Genomic DNA, 21,016 nt, shown 5'->3' with positions numbered 1-21,016 from the left:
GCAGGAGCTGTGTTCGCATTGCCGGCAGTAAGTCAGACCTGTTCCCGGTGCATGTTGGACTCCACCAGGGCTGCCCTTTGTCACCGGTTCTGTTCATTATATTTATGGACAGAATTTCTAGGCGCAGCCAGGGGCCGGAGGGGGCCTGGTTTGGGAACCACAGGATTTCATCTCTGCTGTTTGCAGATGATGTTGTCCTGATGGCTTCTTCGAGCCAGGACCTGCAGCAGGCACTGGGGTGGTTTGCAGCCGAGTGTGAAGCGGCTGGGATGAGAATCAGCTCCTCCAAATCCTAGGCCATGGTTCTCGACCGGAAAAAGGTGTCTCTGCCCCAAGTGGAGGAGTTCAAGTATCTCGGGGTCTTGTTCACGAGTGAGGGAAGGATGGAGCGGGAGATTGACAGGCGGATCGGTGCAGCGTCTGCAGTGATGCAGTCGCTGTATCGGTCCGTTGTGGTAAAGAAGGAGCTGAGCCGGAAGGCGAAGCTCTCGATTTACCGGCCAATCTACGTTCCTACCCTCACCTATGGTCATGAGCTCTAGGTAATGACCGAAAGGACAAGATCGCGGATACAAGCAGCTGAAATGGGCTTCCTCCGCAGAGTGGCCGGGCGCACCCTTAGGGATAGGGTGAGGAGCTCAGTCACACGGGAGGAGCTCGGAGTAGAGCCGCTGCTCCTACACGTTGAGAGGAACCAGCTGAGGTGGCTCGGGCATCTGCTCAGGATGCCTCCTGGACGCCTCCCTACGGAGGTGTTCTGGGCATGTCCCACCGGGAGGAGGCCCCGGGGAAGACCCAGGACACGCTGGAGGGACTATGTCTCTCTGGCCTGGGAACGCCTTGGGGTCCCACCAGAGGAGCTGGAGGACGTGTCTGGGGTGAGGGGAGGTCTGGGAGTCCCTGCTTAGTCTGCTGCCCCCGCGACCTGGCCCCGGATAAGCGGAAGAAAATGGATGGATGGATGGATGGATGGATAGACAGGTAAATAGACAAATAAATAGACAGGTAAATAGGCAAATAAATAGACAGGTAAATAGGCAAATAGGCAAATAAATAGACAGGTAAATAGGCAAATAAATAGACAGGTAAATAGATAGGTAAATAGACAGATAAATAGACAGGTAATTAGATAAATAGACAGGTAAATAGACAGGCAAATAGACTGATAAATAGACAGGTAAATAGACAGATAAATAGACAGGTAAATAGACAGGGAAAAAGACAGGGAAATAGACAGGTAAATAGACAGGCAAATAGACAGATAAATAGACAGGCAAATAGACAGGTAAATAGACAGCAAATAGACAGGTAAATAGACAGATAAATAGACAGGTAAATAGACAGATAAATAGACAGAAAAATAGACAGGTAAATAGACAGAAAAATAGACAGGTAAATAGACAGCAAAGAGACAGGTAAATATACAGGTAAATAGACAGATAAATAGACAGCAAAAAGACAGGTAAATAGACAGCAAATAGACAGGTAAATAGACAGGTAAATAGACAGATAAATAGACAGCAGAAAGACAGGTAAATAGACAGCAAATAGACAGGTAAATAGACAGGTAAATAGACAGATAAATAGACAGGTAAATAGACAGGTAAATAGACAAGTAAATAGACAGGCAAATAGACAGCAAAAAGACAGGTAAATAGATAGCAAATAGACAGGCAAATAGGTAAATAGACAGCAAAAAGATAGGCAAATAGACAGATAAATAGACAGGTAAATAGACAGAAAAATAGACAGGTAAATAGACAGCAAATAGACAGGTAAATAGACAGGTAAATAGACAGATAAATAGACAGGCAAATAGACAGGTAAATAGACAGATAAATAGACAGATAAATAGACAGCAAAAAGACAGGTAAATAGACAGCAAATAGACAGGTAAATAGACAGGTAAATAGACAGATAAATAGACAGATAAATAGACAGGTAAATAGACAGGTAAATAGACAGGGAAATAGACAGGTAAATAGACAGATAAATAGACAGCAAAAAGACAGGTAAATAGACAGCAAATAGACAGGTAAATAGACAGGTAAATAGACAGATAAATAGACAGGTAAATAGACAGATAAATAGACAGGCAAATAGACAGGTAAATAGACAGATAAATAGACAGATAAATAGACAGCAAAAAGACAGGTAAATAGACAGCAAATAGACAGGTAAATAGACAGGTAAATAGACAGATAAATAGACAGGCAAATAGACAGGTAAATAGACAGATAAATAGACAGATAAATAGACAGCAAAAAGACAGGTAAATAGACAGCAAATAGACAGGTAAATAGACAGGTAAATAGACAGATAAATAGACAGCAAATAGACAGGTAAATAGACAGGTAAATAGACAGATAAATAGACAGGTAAATAGACAGATAAATAGACAGGTAAATAGACAGGGAAATAGACAAATAAACAGACAGGTAAATAGATAGAAAAATAGACAGCAAATAGACAGGTAAATAGACAGATAAATAGACAGGCAAATAGACAGATAAATAGACAGGTAAATAGACAGAAAAATAGACAGGGAAATAGACAGCAAATAGACAGGTAAATAGACAGATAAATAGACAGGCAAATAGACAGGTAAATAGACAGATAAATAGACAGGTAAATAGACAGATAAATAGACAAGTAAATAGACAGGCAAATAGACAGGTAAATAGACAGCAAATAGGTAAATAGACAGCAAAAAGATAGGCAAATAGATAGGTAAATAGACAGTTAAATAGACAGATAAATAGACAGGTAAATAGACAGTTAAATAGACAGATAAATAGACAGGTAAATAGACATGCAGGGTCAAACATGGTTTCCACAGGTCATGCTTCATTAGACCTCTTCCTTCACTAGAACATCACTGCATCTCAGGGGACATATGACCAATTTTGACCACAAAAACACAATTGAAGATTTGAGGCGTAGCATAGAGCAAATCTTGTTTGTGTATCTGTGATTTATGTGGGCCTAATCCACGCGCACTTTGAGTCTGGAGAGACATGTCTGGGGCACTGAGAGCTTGCGCTGCGCTCCAACTCCACACGTGCAGGGTTAAAAATAATAATAATAATAATAATATTTTTAAATGTTGGCTTATTGGCCATAAAAATTGTGTGGGTGACAACCATATTTTGAATGTTCTTTCTTAAACAGGATATGTCAGCATGCTGTGCATTTGGGAAGACCAAAGCAACTGTCCATCAGGCACAGATCTGTATTCTCAAGATTAAAAGTGTCACTGACGAAGTGGATGATTTTCATGTACAGTTTGGTATATTTGTTGACAACAAATAGTAATGTCGGCCATTTCTGACGTTAATTTAATTGACACATTATTTTAAAATTTACTCATTGTGATTGAGAATTCATACGGTTACAAAAAGTTTTAAGGCCAATAGCTGATATGCTAAAAAATCCAATATCAGCCTGATATATTGGTCTATCTGTAACTTGGATGTGATGAATGCCTTTTTTATGCTAGTTTATGGCATAAAAGTAGCATTTAAATCATACAAGCATTACATATAACACATTCTATAAAGAAGTATTTGGCATACTTAACATACGGTCCAAAGTTATTTTTTTTATTTATTTGGTGTTTTTTTTAAGAACACGTGAACAGAGACAGGTGCAATGTACATTCAACTTAAAAGCTGGATAATTTAAAGGATTACACAAACATTCATGAATCAACCAAAATACAACTGTTTTGAGATGGTTAGAGGTCAATTTAGCAAAATATGTCCCTGTAAATTTAAATATTTTTGTCTATATTTTTAGATTTTTTCAAGGATTAAGACAGAGACAAATAGACAGCTAAAGATGAACGACTCAATTTCTGCCAGTTCAGCAGCACTTACAAGAATGACCAAAAAAAACAAGATGTGTGTTGGACGGCGATGCACAGGCTGAAGAGACCGACTGGCCAAATGATTGGAGGAACAAGACAATCTGTAGCAATAGATGTAAGTTATTTTCGACACAAACAAAAGACAATGATCCATGTAATCTAACAATCTGCCATAATCTTTTACATGTTTGATTTTTGTTGCAGTGTAGAGGGGGCAGAATGGCTGGTGGATGGAAGAGAATGTTGGGTGTGTGAAATAATGGTGGAAGAAAGACAATTCTACAACTTGTAGAGCGCAGATCAAGGAAGCATTTAGTCCCCATCATTGCTCACCATGTGACAGTTGGCTCGTCGGTTATCAGTGATGAATGGCGAGCACATCGGATTTTCTCTTGAGTTGCTACACTTTTAACCACAGCAGGAGTTACGTAGATCCAAACACAGGTGCCCATACACAGCATACTGAACAGGCACAGCGCTCTTACCAAGAGCAAGTCTGGAGGCTGAGGGGGGATAAAACTGATCATTTGTTATCTGAGCACATTATTGTAATTGAGTGGATAGAATGACTGGCAAGAAAACATGTTGTTGGCCATTAGGAAGGTCGATCTATGATGTAGGTAAACAATTAAAGTGATCTATATCTATTGTTATGTTTTTTTGGTCATCATTTCCTTGATGTATGTTATCAAATGTATTTTTCAAATTAATATTTGAAACATTTGAGAAGTATTGAAATGTATTCAATGTGCATTATGTCACGGTAAAAATCTTAATAAACTCTATAAGGTTCTCAGGCTCGTACACGCCCCACAATGAGCCCTTCTTTAGGTACCAGTGGTTGCCACTACAAGCCTGTACAGGAATTGCAGGACATTGAAGTAACTGTACAGGTCTATAGCGCCACCCACTGCGGCCTAAAGAAGAGCTTATTTTGCATCAGGCTGGTGCATTGCATTTGTTTGTTTAGTTTTTTTCAATGTGACCCCAAACCTGTAAAGGCACATTTATTGATAAGTTAAAGTTTATTTTATTTCAGAATATTTGATAGCCAGTTTTTTGTTTAATTATTAAGTTATTTGAAACCTTTAAAAGAAAAGAGTTTACAAACCAGAATGCTGCTATACATTTAAAGTGTTCGTAATAAGATGTTTATAAGAAGTTTAGCAGCCAAAACAGATTTTCATTGTGTTTGTAAATGTTCTGAAAAATGTAATACACGTCCAGATGATTTGTATCCATGTTTCTTGGCTTGCTTTTTTATGTAAAGTTGATTCCCACCTTTGTTGAAGTTGAAATTCAGGAGAAAATGGGGCATGACACTCTGGGCTTAGATAATGGCTGGTATAGTACCTTAATAAATACTTCATTAAGTTCAAATATTCCTCACTTTAGAAGTGTTTATAAAAACGTATTAGCTACTGGTTGAACTAATCATGAACTAATTGTTAACTAATTATTATTAACTAATAATTATTCAGACATTTCTTAATTATTATCATATGCCTAAATAATGTTAAAATTCTATTATTGTTTCTCTGGAGTTTGGCCTTAACAAAGACTTAATAAAGCATCATTAGCCTTCACTTACGAAAAGCTCTAAAAAGACTTAACAGGTAACAGGTGCCTGAATTATCATTGCACTGCAGGATTAGTAAAGCATTATTTCATAGATAACTAATCATTAATAAGAGTTGAAGTTGATACTTAAATATGCATTTACAAATACACACAAATGGTTAGTTAAGAAGTAACTAAGTGTGAAATAATTATGAGTAACTATAAACAGCACAGACTAATTGTAAGTTAAGTGTTAATCAGGGTCATAATTAAGTACCGGTAGTTATTAAGCTTGAATCAAGTGTTTGTCCATTATTAATTAAGTCTTTGTTCATGCTTTATTAAGGCTAAATAGGGTGTAGTTATTATAAAATGTTGCCATTTTTTTCTTAGTTTTCAGACTTGGATCTTATAATGTATCAAGCTGTATGCCAACGTGTGCATTCTGTCACCGCGGAAACTGCTGAATATTCCACCATACACATGCAGGAAGACACCCTCAGCTTGACGTCATTGCAAAGTATCAATGTAAAAGCAACACTGCAAATCAACTCACTTTTAAATACAAAAGTCCAGGTTTGGTTGTTATAGAGTTACTCAAGTTTGTTGGACTAAAACCCCTGACCCATTTTTTAAATTTGCACAATAGTTTTATACAGTTTGTATCTATTTGGTAAAAGTTTAAGCTAAACTAGAGGAATTTTAAAATGTGCGTCTTTACAGTAAAATTATTTACAAGTAAACACAAAAAACTTGGAACAAAATAAAAACTCAGACGGATAATTTGAGCACATAGATTTACCTCAGGTTTTAACAATTATGATTATTATTAACAACATTATTTAAAAAATGTTGCTAACCTTCTTTAACTGAAATATGAGCCATTTGATTTTGAGTGGTAAAATACAACATATTTTAGTTACTCAAACATACATAAACTGAGACTTAAAGGCGCATTCTGTCACTTTTCTCTTATGGAGATGTTATTGCTGTACCTGGCACGCTCCACAATATGGTTAAGTTAAATCTGTGAAGAGGCAAGCCCAAGAGCAGTAAGCGTGCATGTTTTCTTTATCTTAAAAAATACCAGTAAATGGATAAATGTAATGCAGGACATTGTAGGACATTCAACATCTCCATAGACACATGTTTTGATCACACGGCATCTTTAAAAAAAAAAAAAAAAAAAAAAAGACTGCCCACACCTCAATTAAAGCTGCACTATGTAATTTTTCTGATGGGACCCTGACACCTGCTTGTCTCTCAATACAGATAAATATAACGCCACACAGTGGACCATTCCAGGCAACATTACATCTCCATGGAGAGGAGCAGGTGGGTTACCCTTCATTATTAAAGTTACACAGTGCATCTTTAAACACTAAAGGCGTAAACAAAACTCTGAGGCCTTCTGAAACCCAGCAACGAAGTCATGTAAGCTTCAACTGTACAAACTGTTATAAACAATTAAATATTTTCATCATTCGCACGGAAACATGAATGTTTGCCTCACCCATAACATTTACAGTTATACAACAGTAAAATTCTACAGTATTTGAAATAAAACACATTTCTGAACACAAACCAGGACAAATCCCAAACACACAATTATAAACAATGCATAGACCGAAGTTATTCATCAACGCGACTGCACCACAGACTGTATAAACAAGTGGACTAAGTGAGTGTGACGTCACCCACAGCGTTCAGCTCCAAATGAAGCTCATTAAGGCTAGCAGTTCTAGAGGCCAATTTGGAGTAGAGTTTCACATTTAGAGTATCATAGGAACCAAAGAGCCAATCTGGAGCAAGGCTGTTAAAGATAACACCCCTTCCCACTCGCACCGCTGGTTTAGCAGTGAGCGGGCACTTAGCAACGCTGTAAATCAAACCTGTTGCTAATGCTAGCAGGAGCGACTTTGGGAAAAGAAGGCAGCTGATTTGCCTGTTATTAATGTTCATATCTTGAGTTACAGACAATAGCAAAATTAAAACCACAGGATCATGTAGAGCGGGTTAATATGAACATCTAAGACTAAAATGATGAGTCTGACAGCAGCAGTTACAGAGAGAGGGGACAGTTTTTCAAGATAAAGTGAATTGGAGTCAGAGTCGATGGAGCCAGAAGCGCGTACTGACTTCCTATTTAGAACGAAGCGGCTAGCAGGTTAGCTATGTCCATTTATACATAGTCTGTGGACCACACTCAACTGTAAAGGGCCTGTACCAAACATTTCATTAAAACATGTATAAGAAGACACTTCTGGTACAGTATATGAATGTGGAGGAAAAAAATACATTGATGTTGCCTTTACACATTAAGATGTTTGTAAAATAAGAACCAAACAAAAGCTACTAAAAAGTGACAGCCATTTTATTCAATTAGAGATGTCGTTGGATGAGAATCATGTGCAAACAACTTCCTGTGACCAAGGCTGCCCAGTGTATCACAACTGAACCAAAATGAAAAAGCAAAGTCTGCAGTTGTTTAGCCAATAGAAAATCCTCTATGAACAAAGCAAATGCTCCCGTTGCCAAACAAACGCTTACCTATTATTTTTTTAGAACAACCTTAAGTTGTTCTAAATGGCATTGAATTCTTGTCTTAAACCATTCAAATTTCAGTTTTGCCTCAAATGTTAACGCCCTCGTAGTTGTTAAAAATATGAACTCCAAACACAACCCCAATTATTAAACTTTGTACTACTACCTATGACTATTCCACAGAGCATTCTTTATCATGGTGCAACATCAGTGGGAGAGAAGGGAGTAAGAGAGAGGGGCTAACAGAAATATAGTAAAAGCCAAAGTTAAATCTATCAACTGGCCGAACCGCTGTAGGAGAGAAGATGTTTCACTGCTCGTCCAAGCCTCTTCTTCAGTTCTGGTCAGATTACTGCTGGACACTGCCTTATATCTGTCTGAAGGGAGGGGCAACTACACTGAAACTGTAAACAGGTATTGTTTCCAGTTTTAGCCTTAATAGGCCTACATTCAACCTTTAATGCCCCTACTGTCTCGCTCTATTGTTCTCTTTGTTTGCTTTGGGTCTGAGGATGGAGTTATAGTTGGAGAAGAGATTATGTCTAAGGCCCCCATTCCTGTTCAAGGAAGGATTGTGTTTCCTAACATAAATAGCTTCTTTAACTCCCCTCTCAAGCCATTTTTTTCGCTGGCTGTACCTCACTATCTTCAAAGGAGTGGTTAGTGTCTTTGAGATGGAGATGTACAGCAGATTGGGGTCCTGAGCAGCTCTCTCGATGATGTTGGTACTATGGAGTGGCTCACAGCCCTCTTCACTACATTGAATGGAGTAGAGCACATTAGTTTGTTTATGGCTCAGGGTTTTGTCCTTTGGGTGACCCAGTTTCTGTCTTCGAGTGTTTGAAATGTAGGTTTGAAATAGAGTGGAATCTCAAACTGTCTGAAAATTCTTTGAATGAGCAGCCAAACATCTTCACTCCTACAAAGTTTTGTCCAGTTGACAGATTTACCTTTGGCTTTTACTATGGATCAGACCTGGACGACTGAGGTATTATACAGATATCTAACAGAAATATGTTCTTCTTCAGTCATAGTCCAAAGTCTAAAAATCTCAAAATGACCCAATTTGAGTTGGAAATAAACAGTATGCTCAGCAGCCTGTGTTGTACTTACAGCCCTATCGTGATAATCACTAGATCAACTTATCGTTTCTATAGATGAAATCTGGAACAATAGATTATTTTTGTTCTGCTGCTTGTTCTCTAAACTGGCAAAAAATAAATAGACGCTTAAAGACCTTTTCAAAGCTACACTATATAACTTTTCTGGTGGAGGGTTTGCTATCTGCTCGTCTCCATGGAGGTGTTATCGTTTTGCTTAGAAAATTCCACAGTATAACATTAAACTATCTTGCATTTATTCACTTATCTTTCTATATACGAAGCTGGAACAATATTTTTTGTGGTGTACATTTTCTTTGCACCACTGGAGAATTTTTGGTAATTTTCCTGGGTTTAGGATAAGATTTAAGCTATTAAAGGTTGAATTAATAACTTGTCTGACTCATTACAGATGCAAACTAACAACTAAAGTGTTTCATTCTGCTGTTTATTTATTGCACCTCATGGTTTTTAATAATATTGCAGATTTATGATTTTTGTGGTTTAAATCTTCTCTTGGGTTGTTGTGTCAGTGGCATAAATTAGTTTAAATCTTATCGTTTATCGTCTATCGAAATTACTCCTGGTTAAATGATCGTCTATGACTGGTTTAGACTAAAAATTTGCTTCACACATTTCACCGGTTAGGATGCCATTTCAAGTCTTGATGAGTATGTCTGTAATGGTAAACCGTTTCACACTTAAACTTACAAAAGTCCAAGGAACAAAGGTCGGTTGCTTCAAATCCAGCTTCTTCTCAAAAGGTTTCATCTCCAGAGCAATCCACAACAGATACAGTTAGTTCCTGTCATCTAAAGCGTCAAACTAACAAGCCGGAAGTAGCAGGAGTAGTTTTGAAGTTGGTTTGGATATCGCCTGCTGTTTAGCCCTGCCCACTCCAATATGGCCGCCCTCTTGTCGAGTCTCTACGGCCCAATTTCAATCTTCCAAATTTCTCAAATCCATAACTCCTCAATCCCAAAGCTTTTACTCAAAGTCAACGAAATATGCCAAGAGAAAACAAACGCACCAAGTACCCAGTGACCTCGTCCTGGTGGAGAGTCTATCACCTGCTTGTCGCTAAGATGATGTCTGCGCTTTGCCCTAAATGTTTCACAGTACCACATTAAACTCATGTTGCATTTGTTCTATTACAGGTTGCTCAAACGTACCTCCACAGACACGCATTCTTACAGGATCGTTTCTCCACAGATCTGACCTGTAGAGTCATCTGGTGACGTCACTTTCTTGACTCCATGGAGATAAGATAGATAGGCTTAATTGCATACTGTGTAACATTCCTGGCAAAGCAAACACATCTCCATAGAGACAAGCACCAGTGTGGACTGTGTTTTTATGGCAAATATAATAGGCGCTGTACTTTCAAAGTGCCAGTCTAATGTTTAGCTCTGCATCTGTTCTCAAGTCAAATCTATTTAAGGCTAAAAACAGAGGAATTGAGGAGTTATTTAGGAGAAAGTATTCACTAAAATAATGTGCTCTTCCCTAACTCTCACTCTCATCCTCCTCTTCGGCTCCTCGGCCCCTCACGGCTCTCTTCCTCAGCGCTCCGTCTGTGGGCTGAGCTATGTTCTCGGAGCGGCCTTCCTGGGGCGCTCTCCTCCGTCTCCACACTTCGTCTTCATCCTCCTCGTCTTCCTCCTCTCCGTCGGCTTCGTGTTCATCGTCCTGCATCAGCCGCGCCTGCTCTGCAGCTTGTTTCTCTGAAATGACAAAAGGATACAGATACACGTAAGCTACACTATGGAACTTTTCTGGTAGAGGGTTTGGCATCTGCTCATCTGTATGGAGATATTATTGCCTTGCTCAGAATATTCCACAATATGGCATTAAACTATCTTGCATGTATTCATTTATAAGTCTTATTGTTGCACAACAGCATGCATTTTTGCTGTGAGCAAGCTTGCATCTCCACAGATCTGTCCAGTGACTTGGCCTGGTGGTGTCACCTGCTTTGCTTAGAATATTCCACAGTATGGCATTAAAGTTGCGTTCATATGTATCTTGCATTTATTGGATACTTTGCAGTGACATCACATTGGCAGTGTTTTGCATGTATGTGTATTGGTTACTATGGTGACACAATGTACACATTAGCAAAAGCCAAATATATTTTGAGATCGTCTGAAAGGAGCTTGTGATAAATCTGACCATGCATGGTCCTGTTTAGGAGCTTGATTTTCAACAAAAGGTGTTGGCTAATGCTCATGCTAGCTAGCTTAAGACTGTAATATTATGTGAGACGGACTTCCTGCTGTAATTCTAAGTCAGTTCTTTCTGGTCAGATTACGTTAAAATAAAACTCAGATTAAGTCTAACAAAGCCTCAGACAGAGCAATACCCCCAGTTAGCATCACACCCCCAGGGAAGATTAATTGTATCAGCTGCAAAATATAAATTGCTAAAAACATGTAATCTTACTGACCAGGTAAGACCAGGTTAACATCTCCATAGATCTGACCCAGAACTTGTTTTTTGTCACCTGCCTGTCTCTAAGGAGATAGATAAGACAATGCCATACTGTGTAACATTGCAGGCAAAGCAATAAAATCTACATGGAGACAAGCACCAGAAAAGTTACATATAACATTTTATGAAGTGTGTTAAGGACTTAGGATTCAACTACAGTTTGAATGATGAATACATTTCAGATCCATCCATTTACATTTTAACTGTGAGGAAAACAGAAATGAAATGAAAATTATATGAAGCTGGTGCAGCTATTGTAAACTTTAAAACTGATAAGACTCACTCTGGTAGTATTCAGATGAGGAAAATCTTCTTGAGGGGAAGACATAATCTGCGATGAAGACAAGCACCTGTAAAGAGACACAGAAAATCAAATACTTCTGTGTTAGTAATGTTACAATTTTCAGGGGAGGCTGGTACTGGAGAAAGGCAAAAGAAAAAAAACAAAACAAGGAAAACAATAGTGCTAGCCAGTATGCTAATAGCTGTGCCAGAACCCACTAGGGGCCTGAACGATTATGCTAAACATGACTCATGTGCAGTTCACACTTAGTATAGCTCAACTGCTGGGTTTCAGATGACATCACAACATTTTACAGGGATATCGGTGTGGTCCCTCAGTTATTTCAATTCAATTCATTTTATTTTTGTAACACCCAAAATCACAACAGTTGTCTCGAAGGGCGTTCATGTTTTGGTTGATAGGGAAAACGGAGTACCCGGAGGAAACCCATCCAGACACAGGGAGAAACATGAAAAACTCCACACAGAAAGGCTTGGGCCAGGGATCGAACCAAACCTTCTGCTGTGAGGCATGAGTGTTGCCACTCAGCCACCGTGCTGCCTACACACAAAAACAAACAGGAAAATCAAACAACAGGAAAAATCAGACAAAACAAGAAAAATCGGCCAGGCGAGGAGGAGGGAGGGGGGCAGAGGAGGGCCAGGTGAGGAGGACGAGGAGGAGGAAACCAAAACATGAACGCCCTTCGAGACAACTGTTGTTGTGATTTTGGGCGTTACAAAAATAAATGAATTGAATTGAATTGAATTGAGGAGGAAGGAGGAAGACCAGGCGAGGAGAAGGAGAGCCAGGTGAGGAGGAGGAGAGCCAGGCGAGGAGGAGATGGAGGCGGGTGGAGGAGGGTCAGGCATCCAGGTCTGATCCAGAGCAAACATTCTATGGGCCAAAGATATTTTACACAGACAGGGTGATGGAGTGCTGTGTTCAAACTCACCAGACCCAAGGCCAGTCCAGAAAACAGAGTGACCAAACCAAAGATCACGTACGAGCCCCAGTTTGGAATCCCCACCTCGTCTGTCATGTAGTTATGGCAACGCTAAAGAAAAATGAAGGAATTTTATTACAAAGACACAGTTACGCAGCAAAAGTAAAAAAACATGCTCAAAATCGTAAAGGTGCTATATCACACAAAATCAACTCTTGTGAGCATCCATGTTATATGCCATTATGTTCTCAAAAACAGACCCGGAGTTGTGTTTTGTTTCATTCACACATGTAGTGACACTTTATTATTAGTCTGTCGACATCTCCAAAGATCAAAATGCTGTTGCACCTTGTGATGTCATGAAGTGGTAGTTTTCAAGTTAACAGCTCCTTTTACCTTTAGTTCAGTGGAGATCGGTAATTCCAGAGCTGAAATGATCCAAATGATTCTAGTGAAAATGTATGGAGTTTAACAACACAGTGGAGCACTTCCTGTATTACCACATGACATCAAAAAGTGAAACAGAGTGTTTTCTGTTTTAGAGAAGAACTCAGCCTAAATATGCAGAGTTTGTGTGTTAAACATGTGTGAATGAAACAAAACACAACTCCAGGTCTGTTTGAGATGAGGAAACAACATAATATAGATCAGAAAATAGTGTAATATGGGCCCTTTAATGTAAACATTTGAATTAATTTAAAATGGTGACTTACTCTGATGAACATGGAAAGTTTGAACAAAGCCGACATGGCATTCATTCTGAAAAGAGAACATGAACATGAAAAATGTGTTGAAATCCATTTTTTATTTCAAACTACTTATTTTAATTATAAATAGCAGTTGTTTTGGTCAGACACAACTCCAGGAGCACTGGGTTTTGATGTAAACTGTTTAGGGTAATAATTATATTTTTATTTAACTATTCCTTAATTAAGCATAAACAAAGATGTTATAATGAAAATATAGTTTACCAAGAATGGCATAATAACTATTTAATATTCAATTTTATTTTTGTAGCACATTTACATTACAACTTAAGCTGCCCAGATGCTTCACATAAACATCAACAAACAAAAACAGATATAAAAATACGACACACAGCCAAAGAACAATAAAAACAACAAGATATCCTGACTGGAACCAAAGAGAGCCAGGGCAAGTCGAGTTTTGACTTAAACTGCTCTACAGACTGAGAGGATCTAACAGGCTGTGTGCATTGTGTCTCCATGGTAACTCCTAAACATTCCACCACAGAAACACATGTAGAACCCCCAGTGTCATGTCACTGCAAAGTAACAATTGTTCATCCTAGAATGTCCCACTGTATGGCATTCAACTTCAACTTGTGTTTTTATTGCACTAAAACCTAATACCTTGAAAATGGTCTTACAGTGAGCAGGGTCACCTCCCCACAGAGCTGACCTGTAACTTTGCTTTCTTGTCAATTTCTTGAAATGAACAACAAATAGCCATACTGTGGGGACATTTCAGGCATCATTATGAGTTAAGTCTTTGCTCATATTTCATTAAGCCTACTTGGGGTATAGTTATATAAAAACAAAAACAAAATGAAATAATGTTATACGCAAAGATAATAGTAGCTCATCAAAAATGTTCTTACAGAAATGAGGAGGGGCCAAACCAGGAGGAGATGGGTTCAATAGATTTCCACTTCTGCTCATCAACAAAGCTGAGGAAGTCATCTTTGGTCCTAGGTCCATGGTACTTTCTGAATATGCCATCTTTACAACTGGAAAACAAAGCAAGATCCAGATATCAGGTGAAGCTATGTAACAGGCCGTGTCTTTGTTAAGCCATTTCATACTTTACATTAGCATACAAACACTTTAAACACGTGATAAAACAAAGTAGGTATAATGTGAAATAATGTAACCTTTGCTCCCACGCCTATACTTTAAATCAGTCCTATAGTTCTAATCTCTTATACCTGTGGATCATTATGTTATAATTTGCACATTTTAAATCACAATATTCATCCAAAACCACTTAATAAAAGAAAAAAGTCAGCCACGTTAGAAAACTGCGGTGACTTCGCCGTAAACATCATCACAACAAAGCACCGCATGCTGTCGGCGCCCTCTATGGATAGCTGCACGTCGCACTAGGGCAGCACTTTTTTTTTCATTTATACCAAAACGACTATGCAACGCTGCCGAATCCTACAAGTATCACTGATTAAGAAAATAATACTGGAGAAGGAAGTGTTGAAGGAAGAGTTGATTTGAAAAATGGTGTCTTGAATACAATTTCAGAGGCTCCATGAGAAGAAACACAGACACAGACTAGAACATGGATAAAGACCTGAAAAGTCAATTTTGCAGAATAGGTCTAATTTAACTTTACTGTGTACTAAGAGTTGTTTTGTTTCTTTCTTCCCATTTTGGTATTATATAATGCATTTATAACCCCTCGCACTACTTTTAACTTCTTTAGAACGTAGACAAATTCCGGGTTAAATTTGTGGTGACCTTAGGTTTCCTGTAGATAAATAAATTATAAAAACAGATGAGAAAGATAAAGAGCTGCACCAGCCACTATCACACAGGCTAGAGCTTATACTGAGACCTAGCCCCATAGACTGTATAAATGGACAAAGCTAACCCGCTAACCGTCGCGTTACAAACAGGAAGGGCTCATGGGCGCATGATCTATATATTTATAATACAACATATTAAAAAGTAATAGATTTCTGGCTCAGGTAGTTTTAGACTGTGGGGCCTATATTTTACTATGAGGGGCCACCATACCTCTATCAATAGGAAACACAGGACCTCATTTTAAAAAGTCATTAGTAATATCATTATTACTTATGCGTTAGAACCAAACTGCAAAAGCAAATTCCTAGCCTCCGTTCACAATTTAAAAAAGCTATTCCAAGTCAGACATTGAGGAAAAACAACTCTACCGTTTCTATCTATACAGTGCTTGTTTTGGGGTGCCTGTTTATCACTTATTAAAACTGCTGATTTAAAAGAGTAGCAAGTTTTGTCCATCTTTTGATATTAGATTTCTACCATTCCAGTGTTTTCCATTAATATAGGAAACTATTGTGAGCTGCCGTAGTCTAATTTTTGCCCCCATCGTCTAAAAAGATGCTAAACACAAATTGGTGATACAAATTATGCTTATAGTATCATCAAAGAAGTGACTATCTTTAATCTGTAATGTTTTCCTTTGATCAGTGGGGGCTGTAATTGACATTTATACTCTAAAAATTGTATTAAATAGAATGAGGTTTATACCACCATAATCTCAGTATAAACATGTGAGAAACGCTGCATACAAAGTCATATCATGTCATGTACAAATGAATGACCAACTATAGTCTTTTCATATCGACATCTGCAAACGCCCACAGCTAGTTTCAAAAGCAGAAACCACAAAACTCACGTACTGGTAAATAGTAGGAAGAGATGTGATGATGAATCTACCGCTCAAGCCTGAAAGAAGAAGAAAAAAAAAAATTACATTCACAAATTTAATAAGATTTATTTTAAGTTTTGTCATCTGCAAAGGGTAAAGTAAACTGTGCACAGCATTTCTAACCTTGAAAATTATTACAAATTAGTATTACAAATATTTTAGCTTAGTTTAAGATGGGCTTGATTGACAGGTTGAGTAGCCAGTCATGCATGGTTCATCCTTATCAAAACCATAACTGTATAAAGAAGTGGACTAAGTGAGTGTAACATTACCCACTGCGTTCAGCTCCAGTCAAATGAAGCTCATCGAGGCTAGCAGTTATAGGGGCCAATTTAGAGTCGAGTTTCATGCTTGAAATTCCAACCACGAGGATCGTAGCAAGCAACAAGCCAATCCAGAGCAGGGCTGATACAGGGAATGCTTAGCAATGCTGTCAATCAAACCTGTTCCCAACGCTAGCGGGAGGGACCTCAGGAAAAGAAGGTGCCTGATTTCTCTCTTATTAATGTTCATATCTTGATTTACGGACAAATTTGTGAAATAAAAATACCAAGATCATGTAGAGCGGGTTAATACGAGGTTAGCCATGTCCATTTATATATACAGTCTATGATGAAAACAAACATGGCTGCTTAAGAGAAAAAAAAAAAGTCAGAATTAATGAGTGAAGCACAAAGCTCTGTTAATCTGAGGTGAGGGAAATGTCATTTTGTTTGTAAATGATGAGTGACAGCCTTGAGACAGAGGGAGTGGGGACCAGGCTGATATCCTCTGTATAAAAAATACAGAAATCAACATCATTCTGGTTTTGCTAGACAAGCATTGCCAAAAAAATAGTTAAACTTCTGCATATTTCATTTCAAACATTGCAAATATTTGAGTCAATTTTAAATGGTGTGAGTGGGATGTTAAAAATAGAACATAATAAACGGTTGGGCTTTTGCAGTGCCCTTGAGTAGCCCAAATCTTGCAGTGACACAGTATTTCAACAATAACCCGACAAGCCCTGTGTAACCAGAGCTGTGTAGTCCTATTTAGATCTGGCTCTGGTTTGGCTTTGGCCCATAACTTAAAACAGTAAATCATTGTCTGCCAGGGTGGCTTTAGGATTCAGTCAGATTGTGAAGTGGGCCAGTGTTACACATCAGTTTTAGAACAAAGACACATTACTAAATTAAAGTGCATTAAGAATTAAACTTTTTATTACTTTTCAATTACAAGTTAGTTATATTCTGGTTGCTAAGCGTGCTACATACCAGGTTGCTCGGTCACATCCACCTTGGCAATGTTGACCCCCATGTCGTCCCCCCAGTCGGCAAACTCCTTCCAGGTCGGCTGGAGCTGCTGGCACGCTGGGCACCATGGAGCATAGCTATAAGCACACAGGGGCACATCATATTACAGAAGAAACTCAGTTAAAACAAAGGGAAAGAATGTGAAGACTATACATGACCATTCTAGCCAAAAATCAACCAGTCCAATGAGAATTTGTATTATATATTAAGATTTTTAAAATACATATCAACTAATTAAATGTTGAAATATGGTGAATAAAGGCTTCTAAAGAGAGAATATTTGTGACTAAAATGTATAATTGTCTAAAGTAATTATAAGTTTTAGACTTTTTTTTAATAAGGCCTAGGACTGTCACAATAAAAAAATGTGAAGTTTGATATATTGCAGACATAAATGCAGATATTAAAAATACAATAAATAAATACAACATTGAAACTATAATATTTACGCCACTGATGCAACAATCCAAGAGCAGATTTAAACCCCAAAAACTATTCTAAATCTACAATATAGCCAAAAATCATGAGCCCCAAGAACAGCAGGATGAAACACTTAGTTGCAGTTTGAATCTGTAATGAGTCAGACAAGTTATTAATTCAACTCTTTAGGGCTTAAATCTGATCATATAGCCAAAATAAATAAATTACCAAAAATTTCCAAGTAGTGTAAAGAAAATGTACACATGTTAAATACTGACCCCAAAATATAGCTCCAGCTTTCATAAATTACCGGTAAACGATAAGTTGATGTAGTCATTACTGCGACGGACCGAATAACACTACTGTAATTGTTGGGGTGCATTTTGCGCGTTTTGAAGTTTGTATAGTCTGACTGCGATCAAGATACAGTTACTAATATTTTAATAGTTGGCGAAACACGATCATTCTGATAAGTCGCTGCAGCCCAGCACATTTCATTCACACTGAGGACATCACCAAGTTGAGTCGAGCCAGTGTTTGGTAGAAGTAAACAGACTATGAAAACCGGGCCATGCAATTATAATGCAATATATGCATGTAAATAAATGTATGTAGTCCACCTTAAAGATTTTGAACAACATAAAAGTGTAAATGAAAACTGCATGTCCCATCCACCAGATAATCATTCATTGCCCTGACAACTTTAACTTTTTGGGCATTTTTTTGGGCATGCCATATAACACATGTGCATATATTAAACAATTTATTTTATTATCTTAAATTATTGTTATTTAAAAAGAATAACGCATATAACAGTAAATAACATTAATTGTTAGCATGAAGGCAGTTAAACAGGCACGACTTCCAGGTTCAACATTACATTTACAGCAGACATGCAGCTAACAGATGTACAGCAACGATATACTTAAAAATCCTCAAAAGAAACAAAGAAATCCCAACATGATCCAACATGAGCATTCCGAGTAAATTAAGCATTGAAAGCATGACGGAAAGTTTAGGTGTTGGCTAAAATAGACCTAAAGCATGCTAGCCCCGGTGTTGGTGTTAGCATTAGCGGTTCAGTACTGACAATTCAATCATCCATTCTCCAGTCAGGATGTCCTCCCAGTTCGAGTCCGTCACTTCTTTGAGCGTATCCGGCTTGGCTTCCACTGGACAAGAAGCTAAACTAAATATTATAAACAGAGAGCAAATGAAAAGACGCTGTTTTGTCTGTCTAAGTAAAGAAAACATTGCGAAAGTCCCGCTACTTCTTCTGCTGCCCGCTGCACAACACGCCATGACGCTCGGGCTCTTTCACTTCCGCTTTAAACTCGCGACGTACAAGTCACGTGACCGTTTATTTATTTTACAAAAACTTAGTTCCTCTATATATCCATCCATCCATCTATATATAGATATATATATATATATATATATATATATATATATATATATATATATATATATATATATATATATATATATATATATATATATATATATATAGTTACTACTGCTGCGGTTAACAATTGAAGGATATCATCTCACGAATGATTTCTGAACCGCAAGACAATCACAAACGTTCTCGTCTTCAGTGACCACCAGGTGACGCTGTTGTATTTGAAACCAGGTCTACTCCTAAACTAGGCTGCTTATAGGTACATGGAGATGAAAAACATTTAAAAAGTGGATTCTTATGAACTTGAATGTTTTTTTGAAGAAGATGGCTCGTTTTCTACATCCTTTTATTAATTTCTGTCTATCAATGCAATGCCAGAAACAGAATTTAACCTCTTACCTTTAGATTAGTGGGCAAATGTGACGAACCAATACACGCGATGCTGTACTACTAATACGATACTAAACGAAATGTTGACTCTAAAGAAATTGATTATAGCACCTTGATCCATCTACACTTTTATCTTTGAATTAGTAGCTGAAGTGACATTACTGTATTTTGTTTATATATATATATATATATATATATATATATATATATATATATATATATATATATATATATATATACACAATAAAACATATAACAATAAAACATGAGGCTAGTTATAAAAAAAACATGCTATTTATTTTATTTTTTCCTCCAAACTCAATCAGTGAGTTAATTTTTCCCAGACCCTTCCCTTATCTCCCCCCACAGACCCTTTACATTTGACAGTTTTTTCTCAGAGCCATTGTGGCTCTTATCTCTTCTGCTCTGACTCTGCTCTTCTGTCTGAGTGTTTCTGGAGATGGTCCCATTGTCACCGTGGAGATGGAGGTAAAAGGGATGCAGGTTTATCGCTGCTCCTCAGGTTAAAAATACCTTCAGGTTTTACATCCTTGGACCTGGACTCTCCAGACATCAGCTCTGCTCCACTTAAACCTGACAGGGTCGGATTGAATAAGGGAAACTGACGGAGACATGGTGTGTTGGGTCATTGCTTTAAAATGGAATAGGGTTGGCAGTTGAATTCTAGCGCCCACAAGTGCATATATTGTGTTCTTGCGCAAGACACCCACATACTTCTGCTATTTATGTGAATAAATGAATGGTGCGCTTTGAGATAGGAAAACACAATGTAAATATGCATATATATATATATATATATATATATATATATATATATATATATATATATATATATATATATATATATATATATATATATATATCCATCCATCCATCTTCTTCCGCTTTATCCGGGGCCGGGTCGCGGGGGCAGCAGTCTAAGCAGGGACTCCCAGACTTCCCTCACCCCGGACACGTCCTCCAGCTCCTCCGGTGGGACCCCAAGGCGTTCCCAGGCCAGCCGAGAGACAAAGTCCCTCCAGCGTGTCCTGGGTCTTCCCCGGGGCCTCCTCCCGGTGGGACATGCCCAGAACACCTCCCTAGGGAGGCGTCCAGGAGGCATCCTGAGCAGATGCCCGAGCCACCTCAGCTGGTTCCTCTCAACGTGTAGGAGCAGCGGCTCTACTCCGAGCTCCTCCCGTGTGACCGAGCTCCTCACCCTATCCCTAAGGGTGCACCCGGCCACTCTGCGGAGGAAGCCCATTTCAGCCTCT

The 21,016-nt window shown here is 38.2% G+C and overlaps 1 protein-coding gene across 1 annotated transcript; it reads right to left on the bottom strand.

Annotated features, from left to right (window-relative positions):
- Positions 1-6,297: 6,297 nt before the first annotated feature.
- Positions 6,298-19,280, bottom strand: tmx1 (thioredoxin-related transmembrane protein 1). The gene is made up of 8 exons (XM_033988868.2): positions 19,041-19,280; positions 17,492-17,607; positions 16,207-16,252; positions 14,413-14,541; positions 13,505-13,550; positions 12,801-12,902; positions 11,846-11,912; positions 6,298-10,796 (listed from the first exon to the last, which is right to left on the bottom strand). Exons 1-8 carry the CDS (start codon positions 19,250-19,252, stop codon positions 10,579-10,581), a joined length of 936 nt encoding a protein of 311 aa, XP_033844759.1. The 5' UTR covers positions 19,253-19,280; the 3' UTR covers positions 6,298-10,578.
- Positions 19,281-21,016: the final 1,736 nt, after the last annotated feature.

This window comes from Periophthalmus magnuspinnatus, chromosome 22 (assembly GCF_009829125.3).
Source record: "Periophthalmus magnuspinnatus isolate fPerMag1 chromosome 22, fPerMag1.2.pri, whole genome shotgun sequence".
In the NCBI taxonomy this organism is placed as follows: Eukaryota; Metazoa; Chordata; class Actinopteri; order Gobiiformes; family Gobiidae; genus Periophthalmus; species Periophthalmus magnuspinnatus.
The sequence above is the reverse complement of the archived record's forward strand: the minus strand, read 5'-3'. Positions and strand labels throughout refer to the sequence as shown.

Excerpts from the sequence above, each read along its gene's own strand:
- tmx1 (XM_033988868.2), bottom strand. The coding sequence starts at position 19,252 with ATGGCGTGTTGTGCAGCGGGCAGCAGAAGAAGTAGCGGGACTTTCGCA. Across the intron at positions 14,542-16,206 it reads TCTCTTCCTACTATTTACCA|TTGTAAAGATGGCATATTCA; the intron begins GTACGTGAGTTT and ends TTTGTTTTCCAG. Across the intron at positions 12,903-13,504 it reads AACTTTCCATGTTCATCAGA|CGTTGCCATAACTACATGAC; the intron begins GTAAGTCACCAT and ends ATTTTTCTTTAG.